General features: G+C 43.2%; 1 protein-coding gene across 1 annotated transcript in view; it reads left to right on the top strand.

The window, feature by feature from the left end:
* The window catches only part of LOC141099809 (melanopsin-B-like), a 203,799-nt gene that overhangs the window by 181,599 nt on the left and 4,220 nt on the right, over positions 1–17,980 (top strand). The window contains exon 9 of the mRNA XM_073587878.1: positions 4,434–4,577. Coding sequence (XP_073443979.1) covers positions 4,434–4,577 — 144 coding nt within the window. The remainder of the gene's footprint in view (positions 1–4,433; positions 4,578–17,980) is intronic.

Here is a 17,980-nt window from a genome sequence, read left to right as displayed (position 1 = left end):
CCATGCCAGAAGCAGCAAGACACCCTAAAATATCTTTTAACCTCCGAGATGAAAAGATAACTCTAGTCAAGGATGCAAAGCAGCAGGCAAACTCTGGATTCTGTATGTGTAATCCAAAAACTGAGCCAAACAAATAGAATATAAATTTGGTTTGTCACGCTAATCTTTGTAATAGTCATTAATGAACATAACAATGGATAACTAATGAACATGTGTTTCCCCTAGTGGTATTGCAAAATTAACAAACCGGATACAGCACGGCACTGCATGCTTAATCTGCACAATATGATGTCAATTGGAATGGTTGATTAAAATTGCGGTGTTTAAATTCAACTTTAAATGCAATACTGACCAATTTCTTATTAAAAGCGTAATAAGTAATGTGAGTCCTCACCAATGTGCGCAGATTCGTACACATATCAATAATGCTTGGGCAAAGGAAAGAGGCTAAAGAATGCAGCAGGTAGAATTGATCAGGGAAAGAGGATACATAAAAGGCAGCCAATAATCAAGTCAGTGTAGCCTCAATGGTTTGTGTCCTGACCTTCTGTGGCTCCGTCCCGGTCCCGTGCCTTGGTATCCTGTCCGTTCATGGAAAAATGGCTGACAATGCTAACCAGCGTGTGACATCACTGAGCTACGGAGTGTCTCAGAGGCCAAAAAGCTATCCGACGCTTTTCGGGGAATGCACGGTTCCCCTTCCTCTGCCTTTTTTTTCTGCCGGGTAACCTGGGAAGCCACCGTCCGGGGCGTCCCTGGCTCTGCGTGGATGCTCCTTGATCCCCACTGTATCGGAACACCTTCCTTCAGCGCCACAGCAAACTCTGCAGGAACGGACAGGATTCCAAGGTACGGGAGTGGGACAGAGCCACAGAAGGTTAGGACACAAACTATTGAGGCTACACTGATTTGATTATTTTCTCCCTTTTTTTGAATCCTCTTTACCTTAGCAACTCCACCTGCTGAATACTTTAGCCTCCTTCCTTTGACCAAGCATTATTCGTTTGTGTACGAATCTTCGTACATTAGTGAGGACTCACACTGCCTATTGTGCTTTCAATAAAAAATTGGTTAGTATTGCATTTAAATTTGAATTTAAAAACTGCAATTTTAATCAGCCATTCCAATTGACATTATATTGTGCAGATTAAGCATGCATTATGCCATTCTGTATCCAGTTTGTTAATCTTGCAGTACTACTAGTGGAAACACATGTTCATTAGTTATCAATTGTTGTGTATATTAATGACTATTACAAGGATTAGCGCAACAAACTAAATTTATATTATCTTTTAACCTCCACCATATGTCACTATAGGTACTGTATTCTTTTTTTGTAGGCATCATTCTATTTACGGTAAACAGTAGAAGAATGTACTTTACCAACCATCTCTTTTTTGGTTTCATCTGTCCACAAGACACTTTCCCAGAAAGATTATGGCTCACTCAAGTACGTTTTTGCAGGCTGCAGTTAAGATTTTCTATGTCTCTGTGTCAGTAGCTGGGTCCTCCTGGATCTCCAACCATAGCGCTTTATTTCATTCAAATGTCAACAGATAATTTGTGCTGACACTGATCCACGCTGAGTCTGCAGGACAGCTTGAATTTCTTTGGAAGTTGATTGAGGCTTCTTATCCACCATCTTGACTATCCTATGTTGCAACCTTTCATCAATTTTTCTCTGCTGTCCACACCCAGGGAGATTAGCTACAGTTCTATGGGTTGTAAACTTCTTGATTATGTTGCTCACCATAGACAAAAGATCATCAAGATCTCTGGGGATGGACTAGTGACCTTGAGATTGTTGATATTTTTCAACAATTTTGACAGTTCTCTTCTCTATCTGTTTTCCATGCTTAGTGTGCACACATACAGTTGTGGCCAAAAGTATTGACACCCCTGCAATTCTGTCAGATAATACTCAGTTTCTTCCTGAAAATGATTGCAAACACAAATTCTTTGGTATTATTATCTTCATTTAATTTGTCTTAAATGAAAAAACACAAAAAGAATTGTCCTAAAGCCAAATTTGATATAATTCCACACCAAACACAAAAAGAGGGTGGACAAAAGTATTGGCACTGTTTGAAAAATCATGTGATGCTTCTCTAATTTGTGTAATTAACAGCACCTGTAACTTACCTGTGGCACCTAACAGGTGTTGGCAATAACTAAATCACACTTGCAGCCAGTTGACATGGATTAAAGTTGACTCAACCTCTGTCCTGTCTCCTTGTGTGTATCACATTGAGCATGGAGAAAAGAAAGAAGACCAAAGAACTGTCTGAGGACTTGAGAAACCAAATTGTGAGGAAGCATGAGCAATCTCAAGGCTGCAAGTCCATCTCCAAAGACCTGAATGTTCCTGTGTCTACCGTGCGCAGTGTCATCAAGAAGTTTAAAGCCCATGGCACTGTGGCTAACCTCCCTAGATGTGGACGGAAATGAAAAATTGACAAGAGATTTCAAAGTAAGATTGTGCAAATGTTGGACAAAGAACCTCGACTAACATCCAAACAAGTTCAAGCTGCCCTGCAGTCTGAGGGTACAACAGTGTCAACCCGTACTATCCATCGGCGTCTGAATGAAAAGGGACTGTATGGTAGGAGACCCAGGAAAACCCCACTTCTTACCCCGAGACATAAAAAAGCCAGGCTGGAGTTTGCCAAAACTTACCTGAAAAAGCCTAAAACGTTTTGGAAGAATGTTCTCTGGTCAGATGAGACAAAAGTAGAGCTTTTTGGGCAAAGGCATCAACATAGAGTTCACAGGAGAAAAAAAGAGGCATTCAAAGAAAAGAACACGGTCCCTACAGTCAAACATGGTGGAGGTTCCCTGATGTTTTGGGGTTGCTTTGCTGCCTCTGGCACTGGACTGCTTGACCGTCTCCCTCAGATGTCATGGGTCTTCCAGCAGGACAAAGACCCAAAACACACTTCAAAAAGCACTAGAAAATGGTTTGAGAGAAAGCACTGGAGACTTCTAAGGTGGCCAGCAATGAGTCCAGACCTGAATCCCATAGAACACCTGTGGAGAGATCTAAAAATGGCAGTTTGGAGAAGGCACCCTTCAAATATCAGGGACCTGGAGCAGTTTGCCAAAGAAGAATGGTCTAAAATTCCAGCAGAGCATTGTAAGAAACTCATTGATGGTTACCGGAATCGGTTGGTCGCAATTATTTTGGCTAAAGGTTGTGCAACCAAATATTAGGCTGAGGGTGACAATATTTTTGTCTGGCCCATTTTTGGAGTTTTGTGTTAAATGATCAATGTTTTGCTTTTTGCTTCATTCTCTTTTGTGTTTTTTCATTTAAGACAAATTAAATGAAGATAATAATACCAAAGAATTTGTGTTTGCAATCATTTTCAGGAAGAAAATGAGTATTATCTGACAGAATTGCAGGAGTGTCAATACTTTTGGCCACAACTGTAGACACACAAAGAAAAGATTCAGTAAACTTCTTCCCTTTTTATCTAGTTTCAGGTATGATTTTCATATTGCCCATACATTTTACTTGTCACAGGCAAGTTTAAACGAGCATCCCATGCATGAAAGAAGTTGTTTACCCGCAATTTTGGAAAGGTGGCAATGATTTTGTCAGGCACATTTTGGTGTCTTGTGTGAAATTATGTTCAATTGTCAAAGATATGTCTGAGGCTGCAGATCATTGCACTGTATCTGTCTACAGAAGGTCTCAGTAGTTTGCTTTGCAGACGAGCGGCCACCTCCCTTGGTGCTAATGGCTACACCTGGACTTAAATGTTGATGTACTTCCTGCTTGCTGTTTGCAAGTGCGGGTGATATTTGCTATTTGCATTTCCCTTTTGAGGCATGGAGCTGTAGCAGTCTACTAGCATCCTCTCTGGTGTTTGGAGGATTCCCATGTTTCACTCTGAGCCTTCTCAAGCTAAGTGTTTACTTGTTTCATTTGTCTATCCCAGTTGTCTTTAGCGGTAGTAAGGATTGACGAGCACTCATCCTGTCCTCCCTGGTGCAGGGCTTATCGCCAGGGTCAGGCAGGGATTAGGGAAACCGGCTCCGCAATAGGTGCAGAACCTATATAGGAATGATAGGACAGACAGGGAGACCTAGTGGGACTTACTGTTGGGTCCCACTTCCCGTTATCCCTTTGCACTTAGTCTGTCCTGCACTGTGCGTGACACCAATCAGCCTTTTTACCTCTGTTTTTTGTGTGGTCCCAATACTCAGAAACCAAGTAAGCATGTGTATAGCAAAACATCTGTAATTGAGATACTTTTCTGGGAGAAATACTTTATTTTCTGGGACATTTTCAAGGGTGCCAACAATTTCGGGCATGATTGTAATAGGTAGAACGTGTAATCCATAGCTAAAATTTCAACTAGCTTGTTTCATTAATGGGAAAGAAGAGAAAAAAAATCCATGCTAGTTCACAATTGTTATTTTACATTTAGGTGTTAAGTGATGTGGAGCATGAAGCTGTACAGAAGAATATGTGCTTTCAGAGAAGTAGTTCGTTTTCTTCAAGTCAAAAACAAGAACAAAAGAGAGAGATTCTTTCGAAGGCGTGGAGCTGCAATGCCTTACCTGAAGAAAAGGTATAAAATGAAATTTTTATGTCAAGAACTCACCAAAAAATGTATCAGAGCTTTCATCCAAGTTGATGTTATAGCATCACATATCACATGCATGTTCACAATCGTGTATTTTTACTGCAATTCCTGTCTCACACAAGACATCAAAGGAGGCTGGGGCTGTACTTATTTCCCTACAGTGTTCATCACCCCTCCTGGAACATGATGTCATCAGGATGCCATTTTTACCCATTTCCCCATGTGAAAATAAAATCTGGGGCTAACACAAACATTTTAGGGTAAAAATGTAATTATTTTTTCTTCACTATCCAAATGTGTAAATCTCTGTGACACAACTATTATGTCAATATGATCACTGCACTCTTAGATTAATTAATTGAGAAGTGTAGTTTGTATTGGGGGGGTTCTGGTGCTCTGGAATCTTGGTGGCTCTTTCAGTGGGTAATGGTATCATCAAACCATAACAACAAAATCTGTACTATAATATGGCACTCCTTCCTTTTTTGAGCTAACCACTATGCCTGAAAAGTATTTTTTGATTACATGTAGGGTATTGGTGCACTTAGAAAAGATTGAAGAACAAAATGTGAGGTCCATTTTCTCATATTAGCCCTTATAAAAATAAAAACGTGAGGCTAAAACAACATTTTAGTGGTGAAAATGTACAGTAATTATTACTTCTTCACCACCCAATCATATAAAAATCTGTGAGGTACATGTGGTGTCACCATACTTACTGCACCCCTAGATGAATTTATTGGGGGGTGTAGTTTGTAAAATGGGATCACTTATGGGGATTCCGCTGTTCTGGCACCTCAGGGACTTTGCCAATGTGACATGGCACTCTCAAACCATCACAGCAAAATGTGAAGTCCAACATGGCTTTTCTTTCCTTCTGAGCTTTGCACTTTGACTCAAAAATAGTTTTTGACGACATATGGGGTATTGGCGTACTCAGGAACAATTGTCTAACAAATGGTACCATTCATTTTCTTCTATTAATCTTTTTGAAACTTAAAAACTTGGGGTCAAAGCAACATTTTAGTGGAAAAATGGTAATTTTCCATTTAATCAGCCCAATGTTATACAATTCTGTGAATCACCTGAGGGTTTAAAATGCTCACTACACCCATAGATGAATTCCTCATGAAGTTAAATTTACAAAATCATTTAACTTGTGGAAGCTTCTGCTGTTTTGGCATGTCAGTGGCACTTCAAATGTGACATGGCAACCGCTATTTATTTCAGTCAAAATTGCGCTCATAGAATTCAGTTGGTTTAGTAAATTTGATGCAAAAATAAGAAATTGCAGATCATGATAATATTTTTATTTATATAGCGCCAACATATTCTGCTGTTTTAGAGGAACCTTGTACAGACAATAAAGAAATTTCAGAATATCACATAACTCAGATGCCAAAAGGCATAACTTTCAGACCTTCTACCTTCCTAACAAAAAATATGTTTGCAAAATGAAGCTAATGTAGAGTAAATGTTTTGAAGCAAATAACTACTGATACCGCACTTGAGGATGCATAATAAGAAAGAGCATCTAGAATGACACAAACAGTGCCCCCTTGGTACTGCAACGGTACTTAGCTACCAAAAAAATATTTACAGTAGCTACAGGGTAGATATTTTACACTGTGTTTTGTCCGCCTCACAGATCGCATATCATTGCGCTCAAAATTATGCCATTTCAAGCCTTCATAGAATTTTTTTGTTGTGTCTTATCTCAGCCTACTTGTTGACACAATTTAGCTGGGCAAAAAATTAAAAAAATACAGGCCAAATATTGAACAGTCTGGTATCGCCGTCAGACACCTGATCTATCTGTGGGCTACTAATTGTGGCATTCCACGCCTCCATTCTCCTTTTTTTGGCTGTGTCTTACTGTAATTCTATACATTATTTTTCTGTAAAAAACAAACATACAGACTACACATTGAACAGTGTGGTATCTCTGTCAGATGCCTGATCTATCTGTGGACTACAAATTGTGGCATTGCAGGCCTCCATTCTACTGTATTTGCTATCTGTTACCCTAGGTATATACACTATTTTGGGGTAAAAAATGAATAAATACAGGCCACATATTGAACAGTGTGTTATCTCCGTCAGACGCCTGATCTATCTGTGGGCAACAAATTGTGACATTTCAGGCCTACATTCTACTGTTTTTGCTGTATCTTACCCTAGTTATTGACACCAGTTTGATAACCAAAAATAAATTGTTACCTACAGTCCAGATATTTTAAAGTGTGGTTTTCCTGCACACGGACCACATACAAGTTCGATACCAATTCAGCCATTTGTAGTGAACGTGGAAAATATTGTAGTCCATTTAAAATCAGCAAGGCACGTGGCAAGGGACGGGGAAGTGGACATGATGGTGATGGTGCATGCAGACGCCAAGGCCATTGGCAAGCTGAAATTGTGCCACAACAAACACTCACATCTTCTCGCCCAAACTTCATGACCCAATTACTATGGGCCTGCAGCAGGACATCACTGTTTGAACGAGAATAGTTTGAAACAGTTGTTGGTTGGTTAGCGGGTAATCCTTCCTGTCAGTTTGCCACCACCACCACCACTATCACCCTGTCTTCCACATGGTCAAGTCTGAGTAGCTGTGAGTCTGGACCACATATTCCTCACCCTGATCCTCCTTCCTCCCACCATGTCAAGTGCCCAGAGATAACTTATCCCACACTTGGACACTCCAAAGAGCAGTTCACTTTTCCATTTATAGATTCGGGCCTCTCACCCGGGCCACTTGAAGCGGGGCAAGATGAAATTGCATGTAGCAATGGCCAAATATTTGAGCAGCCACAGTCACACGAAGTCTACGGTGGGAACGTGTCACAAGAGGTGGACTATGATTAGACACAGTTGCCAGCAAGTCAGGAGGAGGACCAGGGTGTGGAATTGGATGCTGAGATAGTGGATGATATAATAACTGACCCAACTTGGCAGCAGGACATGCAGAGCGAGGACAGCAGCACACAGGGGGAGGGAGGTGTAACACCGCAATAGGCAGGAAAAAGCAGTGTGGTGGCCACAAACAGTAGGTGGGCAACCGTTCCTCTTAACACCGGAAGTTGGCAGTACAGCTGTTAGATCTTCCCGAGTCTGATTGTTTTTTAAAGACTCTGCCAATAACCCCAAACAGGCCATTTGTGCCACCTGCCATGTCCACATTAGCAGGGGTAACAAAACTAACAGCCTTACCACCACCAGCATGATCAGGCACATGGCACCAAACCACCTGACTTTGTGGGCCGAACCCCAGGCTCCGGGAACATTGTCTGTGGGTGAAAACACTGCTTCTCCCACTGTTGTGCGTGCAAGCCAATCCTCTGTCCACAGTGCATTCAAAGATGCCTCCTGCCCTGCACCTGTCGCTGTCCACACTTAACTACCACCATCATCAAGCATGTCCACGTCCTTGTCCCAGCGCAGCCTTCAGTTGTCCATACTCCAATCATTGGAACGCACACGTGAATACGCAGCTAACGCCCCACAGGCCACAGTACTAAATTCACACATTTCTCGTCTGCTTGCGGTCAAAATGTTGCCTTTTAGGCTTGTCGAGATGGAAGCTTTCCACAACCTGATGGCGGCGGCCGTCCCAGGGTACTCGGTCTCCAGCCGCAACTATTTCTCCCGTCGTGTCCCTCAATATTACCTGTGCCGTGAAAAATGCTGTTACTGGGAAAGTCCACCTAGCCATGGACACGGGGACAAGTGCTTGAGGGCAGAGACACTAAATCTAGCTTATGGCATACTGGGTTAACAGAGTGGAAGCAGAGACCCAGGTGAACCTTTTAATGGAACATGTCCTACCAACGCTGAGGATTGTGGGTCCTACATCAATCAGGGTTACCCCCACACACTGGTGAACACAGACAAAATGGGCCCCTGTGCAAAAATAGTAAAAAGGGCCATTTATAGTCCAGTAGCTCATCATAATGCACAATTCCACTTGTTTTGAAGATGAAAATTGGTCCCATTATTTCTTGGGCCCCTGTGCGGCTGCACAGGTTGCACAAATGATATGTCCGCCTCTGCCCCCACAGTCTACAGCTCCTGCACCTCAACCTTCTCCTCCTCCTCCTCTTCAGCTTCCATCTCTGAAATGACCACATCAGTCACATGATGAAAGCACTACAGCACTGCCTCAGCCAAGCGTCAACATTCTGTACTGATGCTAATATGCTTAGGTGACAAACCACACAATGCTGAAGAGTTGTGGACAGCTCTGAAAGAGCAGACAGATGTGTGGCTGACACCGTTAAACCTACAGCCAGGCATGGTCATGTGTGGCAATGGTCGGAACCTGGTGGTGGCTCTGAAGCGAGGCGAGCTCACACATGAACCATGCCTGGCCCATGTGCTTAACCTCATTCAACGGTTTCTCAAAAGCTACCCAGAGCTGCTGGATGTGCTTGTAAAAGTACAACGCCTGTGTGCCCATTTTAGATAGTCAGATCCAGATCCGCCGCCCTTGCTGTGCTTCAGCAGCGTCTGCAGCTTCTGCCTCACCGACTGGTGTGTGATGTCCCCACGCGTTGGAACTCTACACTGCATATGTTGGAAAGGATTTGTGAGCAGAAGAGGGCAGTTGTTGATTACCTGCATCAACAAGGCCATCATTATTCAGGTCAGACTCCACACATAAGACCTCAGGAGAGGACATGGATGTCAGACATATATACCATTCTCCAAAACTTTGCAGAATCCACCAAGATGGTGAGCAGCAATTACACCATAATTAGCGTCACCATCCCACTTCTCTGCATTCTGAAAAGCTCTCTGCTCACAATGAAAGAGGATGCATTGCAGACGTAGCGCAAAGACATGAAGCAAGGAACCATACAGGGTAATTACAAGCAGCCCAGCCTCATGTCATCCCAATGTGGATTGGTTGACAATGAGGAAGAGGAGGAGGAGGAGGAAGAGGAAGAACAGGAGCAACTTTTATGTACTATAGATGGTACTACAAGCACAACTGTCATACCATCTGTTCAGCATGAATGGCCTGAGGACAGGGAGGAGGAGGACACCATGGTCAGTTGTCCTGTTGGTGAGGACATGGAAGGTTTGCCTGTTACCAGTCTGGCACACATGGCTGACTTCATGTTGCACTGCCTTTCCCGTGACCCTCACAATATGAAAATTTATGGTGACACTCATTATTGGTTGGTGACACTTCTAGACCCACACTACAAGGAGAGATTTCAATCTCTTCTTCCAGAGGCAGACAGGTCTATTAAAATGGTGCAGTACCAGAGGACCCTTGTTGTGGAAGTATAAAAAAAATTCCCATCTGAAAACGCTTGCGGCAGACGTCACAGTTCGTTGGACAACCAAGGAGTAGAGAGAGAGAGACAAAACTCCAATCCAGCAGAGGCAGGGGAACACTGGCAAAGTTCTGGGAGAGATTTCTCAGACCCTCCTATCGCCATGGCCCAGAGGTGCGGGGTAATGTCACAAGTAAAGGAATGTTTTGGAAGATGCCGAGGGAGTACCTTGCTGACCGTACCAATGTCCTCCGTGATTCCTCTTTGCCTTTTAATGATTGGGTATCCAAGCTGGACACGTGGCATGAACTGGCTCTCTATGCCTTGGAGGTCCTGGCCTGCCTTGCCGCTAGCATTTTGTCAGAGCAGGTTTTTAGTGCCGCTGTTGAAATTATAACTGATAAGCGCATTCGCCTGTCAACTGAAAATGCAGACAGGCTGACTCTTATAAAATTGAACAAGGGCTGGATTGGGCCAGACATCTCTACACCACCAAATAACCGAGAAAAATAACCTCCAATACAGGGTCTTTTTTTGGGAGGTGTATTCCCATGCACCTCTTCACATCCACACATGGGTATATCGTTCCTGATTTTGGCTATTTGGTGTCATCCTCCTCCTTCTCCTCATCATTCACCACCACTAGAACACAAGATTGAACGTGTTCTGTGATGCTACAGCCACTCTAGCTTTTTGAAAGGGTGTTTATGATGCCCATAAAGAAAATTTTTTTTAAAAATGTACCTTTCAGGGGAAAATGTTTGTCAGCCCATACAATTAGTGTATGGGCATTCCAAGTATAGGACAATTTTTTATGAGGCCTTTCTCAACGTCTCTTTTAAGGGGCATTGGAGTGCCTCCTTATTTTTTGGCAGGCCTTGCATTCAATGCATAGGCAAACAGTATGGGAGACCCACTTCCTAATAATGGGAACATTCTTTTCAGGAGGCCCACCTCTATGTCTGTTCCAAGGGTTATTGGGGTGCGTGTAACTTTGGTGCAGGGCAGGACTTGCATTTAATGCATAGGCATACAGTATGAGAGTACGAAGTGAATACTCAAACTATGGTTGCATGTGACCATCCAGTATGTGGCTTCAAAGGCTTATTGGGGTGCATGTAACTTTGTTACAGGGCAGGCATTGCATTCAATGCATAAGCAAACAGTATGGGCGTACGAAGTGAATACTGGAAGTATGGTTGCATGTGGCCATCCAGTGCATGGCTTCAAAGGCTTATTGATGTGCACGTAACTTTGGTGCAGGGCTGGCCTCGCATTCAATGCATAAGCAGACAGTGTGGGAGTTCCAAGTGAATACTGGAAATATGGTTGCATGTGACCATTCAATACATGGCTTCAAAGGCATATTGGGTACATGTAACTTTGGTGCAGAGCAGGCCTTGCATTCAATGCATAAGCAAACAGTATGGGAGTACCAAGTGAATACTGGAAACTATGGTTGCATGTGGCCATCCAGTACGTGGCTTCAAAGGCTTACTGGGGTGCATATAACTTTGGTGCAGGGCAGTCCTTGCATTCAATGCATAAGCAAACAGTAAGGGAGTACCAAGTGAATGCTTGAAGTATTGTTGCATGTGGCCATCTGTGCGTGGCTTCAAAATCTTATTGGGGTGAATGTAACTTTGGTGCAGGGCAGGCCTTGCATTCAATGTGTAAGCAAACAGTATAGGAGTACCAAGTGAATACTGGGAACTATGGTTGCATGTGATCATCAGTACTTGGCTTCAAAAGCTTTTTGAGGTACGTGTAAATTTGGTGCAGAAAAATAAGGAAACAGCCGCTCTCAAAAAATTTTCAATAGCAAGTAGAAGAATTTATTGAAGTCACCACAGAAGTAAATAAATTGTTGAGGTACCTTTTATGACTCTTCTGGACTAGCTCCAGGTTCAGCCTGCACCTGCCTCATGCAGTGCCTTGCAAACGTATTCGGCCCCCTGGAACTTTTCAACCTTTTCCCACATACAGTGGGGAAAAAAAGTATTTAGTCAGTCAGCAATAGTGCAAGTTCCACTACTTAAAAAGATGAGAGGCGTCTGTAATTTACATCATAGGTAGACCTCAACTATGGGAGACAAACTGAGAAAAAAAAAATCCAGAAAATCACATTGTCTGTTTTTTTTTTCATTTTATTTGCATATTATGGTGGAAAATAAGTATTTGGTCAGAAACAAAATTTCATCTCAATACTTTGTGATATATCCTTTGTTGGCAATGACAGAAGTCAAACGTTTTCTGTAAGTCTTCACAAGGTTGCCACACACTGTTGTTGGTATGTTGGCCCATTCCTCCATGCAGATCTCCTCTAGAGCAGTGATGTTTTTGGCTTTTCGCTTGGCAACACGGACTTTCAACTCCCTCCAAAGGTTTTCTATAGGGTTGAGATCTGGAGACTGGCTAGGCCACTCCAGGACCTTGAAATGCTTCTTACGAAGCCACTCCTTCGTTGCCCTGGCGGTGTACTTTGGATCATTGTCATGTTGAAAGACCCAGCCATGTTTCACCTTCAATGCCCTTGCTGATGGAAGGAGGTTTGCACTCAAAATCTCACGATACATGGCCCCATTCATTCTTTCATGTACCCGGATCAGTCGTCCTGGCCCCTTTGCAGAGAAACAGCCCCAAAGCATGATGTTTCCACCACCATGCTTTACAGTAGGTATGGTGTTTGATGGATGCAACTCAGTATTCTTTTTCCTCCAAACACGACAAGTTGTGTTTCTACCAAACAGTTCCAGTTTGGTTTCATCAGACCATAGGACATTCTCCCAAAACTCCTCTGGATCATCCAAATGCTCTCTAGCAAACTTCAGACGGGCCCGGACATGTACAGGCTTAAGCAGTGGGACACGTCTGGCACTGCAGGATCTGAGTCCATGGTGGCGTAGTGTGTTACTTATGGTAGGCCTTGTTACATTGGTCCCAGCTCTCTGCAGTTCATTCACTAGGTCCCCCCGCGTGGTTCTGGGATTTTTGCTCACCGTTCTTGTGATCATTCTGACCCCACGGGGTGGGATTTTGCGTGGAGCACCAGATCGAGGGAGATTATCAGTGGTCTTGTATGTCTTCCATTTTCTAATTATTGCTCCCACAGTTGATTTCTTCACTCCAAGCTGGTTGGCTATTGCAGATTCAGTCTTCCCAGCCTGGTGCAGGGCTACAATTTTGTTTCTGGTGTCCTTTGACAGCTCTTTGGTCTTCACCATAGTGGAGTTTGGAGTCAGACTGTTTGAGGGTGTGCACAGGTGTCTTTTTATACTGATAACAAGTTTAAACAGGTGCCATTACTACAGGTAATGAGTGGAGGAAAGAGGAGACTCTTAAAGAAGAAGTTACAGGTCTGTGAGAGCCAGAAATCTTGATTGCTTGTTTCTGACCAAATACTTATTTTCCACCATAATATGCAAATAAAATGAAAAAAAAACAGACAATGTGATTTTCTGGATTTTTTTTTCTCAGTTTGTCTCCCATAGTTGAGGTCTACCTATGATGTAAATTACAGACGCCTCTCTTCTTTTTAAGTGGTGGAACTTGCACTATTGCTGACTGACTAAATACTTTTTTTCCCCACTGTATCATGCTTCAAACATAAAGAAAACAAATGTGAATTTTTGATGAAGAATCAACAACAAGTGGGACACAATTGTGAAGTTGAACAAAATCTATTGGTTATTTTAAATTTTAGTGGAAATCAAAAACTGAAAAGTGGTGCATGCAATATTATTCGGCCCCTTTAACTTAATACTTTGTTGCCCCACCTTTTGCTGCGATTACAGCTGCAAGTCGCTTGGGGTATATTTCTATCAGTTTTGTACATCGAGAGACTGAAATTCTTGTCCATTCTTCCTTGGCAAACAGCTCGAGCTCAGTGAGGTTTGATGGAGATCGTTTGTGAACAGCAGTTTTTAGCTCTTTCCACAGATTCTCGATTGGATTCAGATCTGGACTTTGACTTGGCCATTCTAACACCTGGATACGTTTATTTGTGAATCATTCCATTGTAGATTTTCCTTTATGTTTGGGATCGTTGTCTTGTTGGAAGACAAATCTCCATCCCAGTCTCAGGTGCAGACTCCAGCAGGTTTTCTTCAAGCATGGTCCTGTATTTAGCTCCATCCATCTTCCCATCAATTTTAACCATCTTCCCTGTCCCTGCTGAAGAATAGCAGCCCCAAACCATGATGCTGCCACCACCATGTTTGACAGTGGGGATGGTGTGTTCAGGGTGATGAGCCATGTTGCCTTTACGCCAAACATATCATTTGGCATTGTTGCCAAAAAGTTTGATTTTGGTTTCATCCAGAGCACCTTCTTCCACATGTTTGGTGTGTCTCCCAGGTGGCTTGTTTCAAACTTTAAACGACACTTTTTATGGATATCTTTGGGAAATGGCTTTCTTCTTGCCACTCTTCCATAAAGGCCAGATTTGTGCAGTGTACGACTGATTGTTGTCCTATGGACAGACTGTCCCACCTCAGCTGTAGATCTCTGCAGTTCATCCAGAGTGATCATGGGCCTCTTGGCTGCATCTCTGACCAGTCTTCTCCTTGATTGAGATTAAAGTTTAGAGGGATGGCCGGGTCTTGGTAGATTTGCAGGGGTATGATTCTCCTTCCATTTCAATATGATTGCTTGCACAGTGCTCCTTGGGATGTTTAAAGTTTTGGAAATCATTTTGTATCCAAATCCAACTTTAAACTTCTCCACAACAGTATCACGGACCTGCCTGTTGTGTTCCTTGGTCTTCATGATGCTTTCTGTGCTTCAAACAGAACCCTGAGACTATCACAGAGCAGGCGCATTTATATGGAGACTTGATTACACACAGGTGAATTATATTTATCATCAATAGTAATTTAGGGCAACATTGGATCATTCAGAGATCCACAATGAACTTCTGGAGTGAGTTTGCTGCACTGAAAGTAAAGGGGCCGAAAAATATTGCACGCCCCACTTTTCAGTTTTTTAATTTCCAGAAAAATTTAAAATAACCAATAAATTTCGTTCAACTTCACAATTGTGTTCCACTTTTTGTTGATTCTTCACCAAAAATTTACATTTGGCATCTTTATGTTTGAAGCATGATATGTGGGAAAAGGTTGAAAAGTTCCAGGAGGCTGAATACTTTCGCAAGGCACTGTATCTACAGAGTGCACGCCTTTCTCTCCACAATTAAATTTGGTGCAGGGCAGAACTTCCATTCAATGCATAAGCAAATAGTATAGGAGTTCCAAGTGAATACTGGGAACTATGGTTGCATGTGGCCATCCGGTACGTGGCTTCAAAGGCTTATTGGGGTGCTTGTGAATTTGGTGCAGGGCAGGTCTTGCATTCAATGCATAAGCAAACAGTATGGGAGTACCAAGTGAATACTGGAAGTATGGTTGTATGTGGCCAACTGTGCGTGGCTTCAAAGGCTTATTGGGGTGCATGTAACTTTGGTGCAAGGCAGGCCTTGCATTCAATGCATAAGCAAACAGTATGGGAGTACCAAGTGAATACTGGAAGTATGGTTGCATGTGGCCATCTGTGCGTGGCTTCAAAGGCTTATTGGGGTGCATGTAACTTTGGTGCAAGGCAGGCCTTGCATTCAATGCATAAGCAAACAGTATGGGAGTACCAAATGAATACTGGGAACTATGGTTGCATTTGGTCATCCAGTACTTGGCTTCAAAGGCTTATTGGGGTGCATGTGAATTTGGTACAGGGCAGGCCTTTCATTCAATGCATAAACAAATAGTATAGGAGTTCCAAGTGAATACTGGGAACTATGGTTGCATGTGGCCATCCGGTACGTGGCTTCAAAGGCTTATTGGGGTGCTTGTGAATTTGGTGCAGGGCAGGTCTTGCATTCAGTGCATAAGCAAACAGTATGGGAGTACCAAGTGAATACTGGAAGTATGGTTGTATGTGGCCATCTGTGCGTGGCTTCAAAGGCTTATTGGGGTGCATGTAACTTTGGTGCAAGGCAGGCCTTGCATTCAATGCATAAGCAAACAGTATGGGAGTACCAAGTGAATACTGGAAGTATGGTTGCATGTGGCCATCTGTGCGTGGCTTCAAAGGCTTATTGGGGTGCATGTAACTTTGGTGCAAGGCAGGCCTTGCATTCAATGCATAAGCAAACAGTATGGGAGTACCAAATGAATACTGGGAACTATGGTTGCATTTGGTCATCCAGTACTTGGCTTCAAAGGCTTATTGGGGTGCATGTGAATTTGGTACAGGGCAGGCCTTTCATTCAATGCATAAGCAAATAGTATAGGAGTTCCAAGTGAATACTGGAACTATGGTTGCATGTGGCCATCGAGTAGGTGGATTCAACTGTTTACTGGGGTGTATGTAACTTTGGTGCAGGGCAAGCCTTGCATTCAATGCATAAGCAGACAGTATGGGAGTTCCAAGTTAATACTGGAACTATGGTTGCCTGTGGCTATCCAATACATGGCTTCAAAGGCTTATTGGGGTGCCTGTAACTTTGGTGCTGGGCAGAACTTGCAATCAATGCATAAGCAGACAGTACAGGAGCACCAAGTGAATACTGTAACTATGGTTGCATGTGGCTATCCAGTACGTGGCTTCAAAGGCTTATTGGGGTGCATGTAACTTTGGTGCAGGGCTGGCCTTGCATTCAATGCATAAGCAAACAGTATGGCAGTACCAAATGAATAGTGAACTTGGTTTTCCCTGTGGCCATCCAGTACATCGCTTCAAAGGCTTATTGGGGTGCATCTGAATTTGGTGCAGGGCAGGACTTGCATTCAATGCATAAGCAAACAGTATGGCAGTACCAAATGAATTATGTGAACTTGTTTTTCCTGTGGCCATCCAGTACATGGGTTTAAAGGCTTATTGGGATGCATGTGACTTTGTGGCAGGGCAGGCCTTGCATTCCATGCATAGGCTGATAGTATGGGAGTACCAAATTAAAAATAATGTGAATGTTGGTTTCCTGTAGCCATCCAGGACATCTGTTCCAAGGGATATTGGGGTGCATGTAACTTTGAGGCAAGGCATAGGCCTTGCATTCAATGCATAGGCAAACAATATGGGAGACTCACTTTCTTATAATGGGAACATTTTTTCATGAGGCCCTCCTGTACGTCTCGTGAAAGGGGTATTGGGGTGCATCCTAATTTTTGGCAGCCCAGCCACTCACTGCATAGGCAATAAACAGTACAGGAGACCCACTGTTTAATAATGTCCCTAAGAATATTAATGCCGCCTGATGGACCTATAAAAAAAGGCTTTGGGACTTTAAGAGTCCCTCCTTTATAAATGAAACAAGATGTATCTGATGATGTGTCACACACCACATGGTTAACTAAGGCTGTTAAATGTTACAATGACATTTCCCAGTGAATGCATTTGCATTGGTTGAAAGCAATGCTAAAGTTGAAAAAATGCATCACAAACCCTACATGTGAACACAGCCCAAGTGGTGGAGGAACATTTTTGTTTGCATTGGGGGTGCGTCTGAATTTGGTGCAGGGCAGACCTTGCATTCAATGCAGAAGCAAACAGTATGGCAGTACCAAATGAATTACGTGAACTTGTTTTTCCTGTGGCCATTCAGTACGTTGGTTCAAAGGCTTATTGGGGTGCATGTGAATTTGTGGCAGGGCAGGCCTTGCATTCCATGTGTAGGGTTCGTGGGCCGAGCTGGGGGGTGGTCCCTCTCTTACCGCGCAGAGATGTAACAGAGACACGATGGAGGCAAATGTCGGGTACAACAGGTCCAAGTTTTTATTCTCTTGCCACCCACTTGACGGCCTCCGCAGTACACCACACTTCAATGCTCTTCACTTTGCTTCACTTTACTTATCGGCCCTCCGTTCCCAGAGACGCTTCCCGCACACCGTACTTTACACTGGGGACGTGTATGTATACACCGTCCCCTCTTCACTCTTTGACGCTCCTGTCAGATCCGTCAATGTGGCCGCCTTAGGCCCGTAAACCAACAGTACCTTTACTGAACAGTCGTCTCTCTCAGTACGGTATGCTTTACCTCAGTGCCTCGTCTTTTCTGCGGTACTTTCCTGTCAGGACCACCCCCCTGATGTTCTCTCTACTCAGTCCCCCCTG

The sequence above is a fragment of the Dendrobates tinctorius genome, unplaced genomic scaffold (assembly GCF_039654945.1).
Source record: "Dendrobates tinctorius isolate UK_male_01 unplaced genomic scaffold, ASM3965494v1 ptg000011l, whole genome shotgun sequence".
Lineage (NCBI taxonomy): Eukaryota > Metazoa > Chordata > Amphibia > Anura > Dendrobatidae > Dendrobates > Dendrobates tinctorius.
Note: the sequence above shows the minus strand (reverse complement) of the source record. Positions and strands in the feature narration are given on the sequence as shown.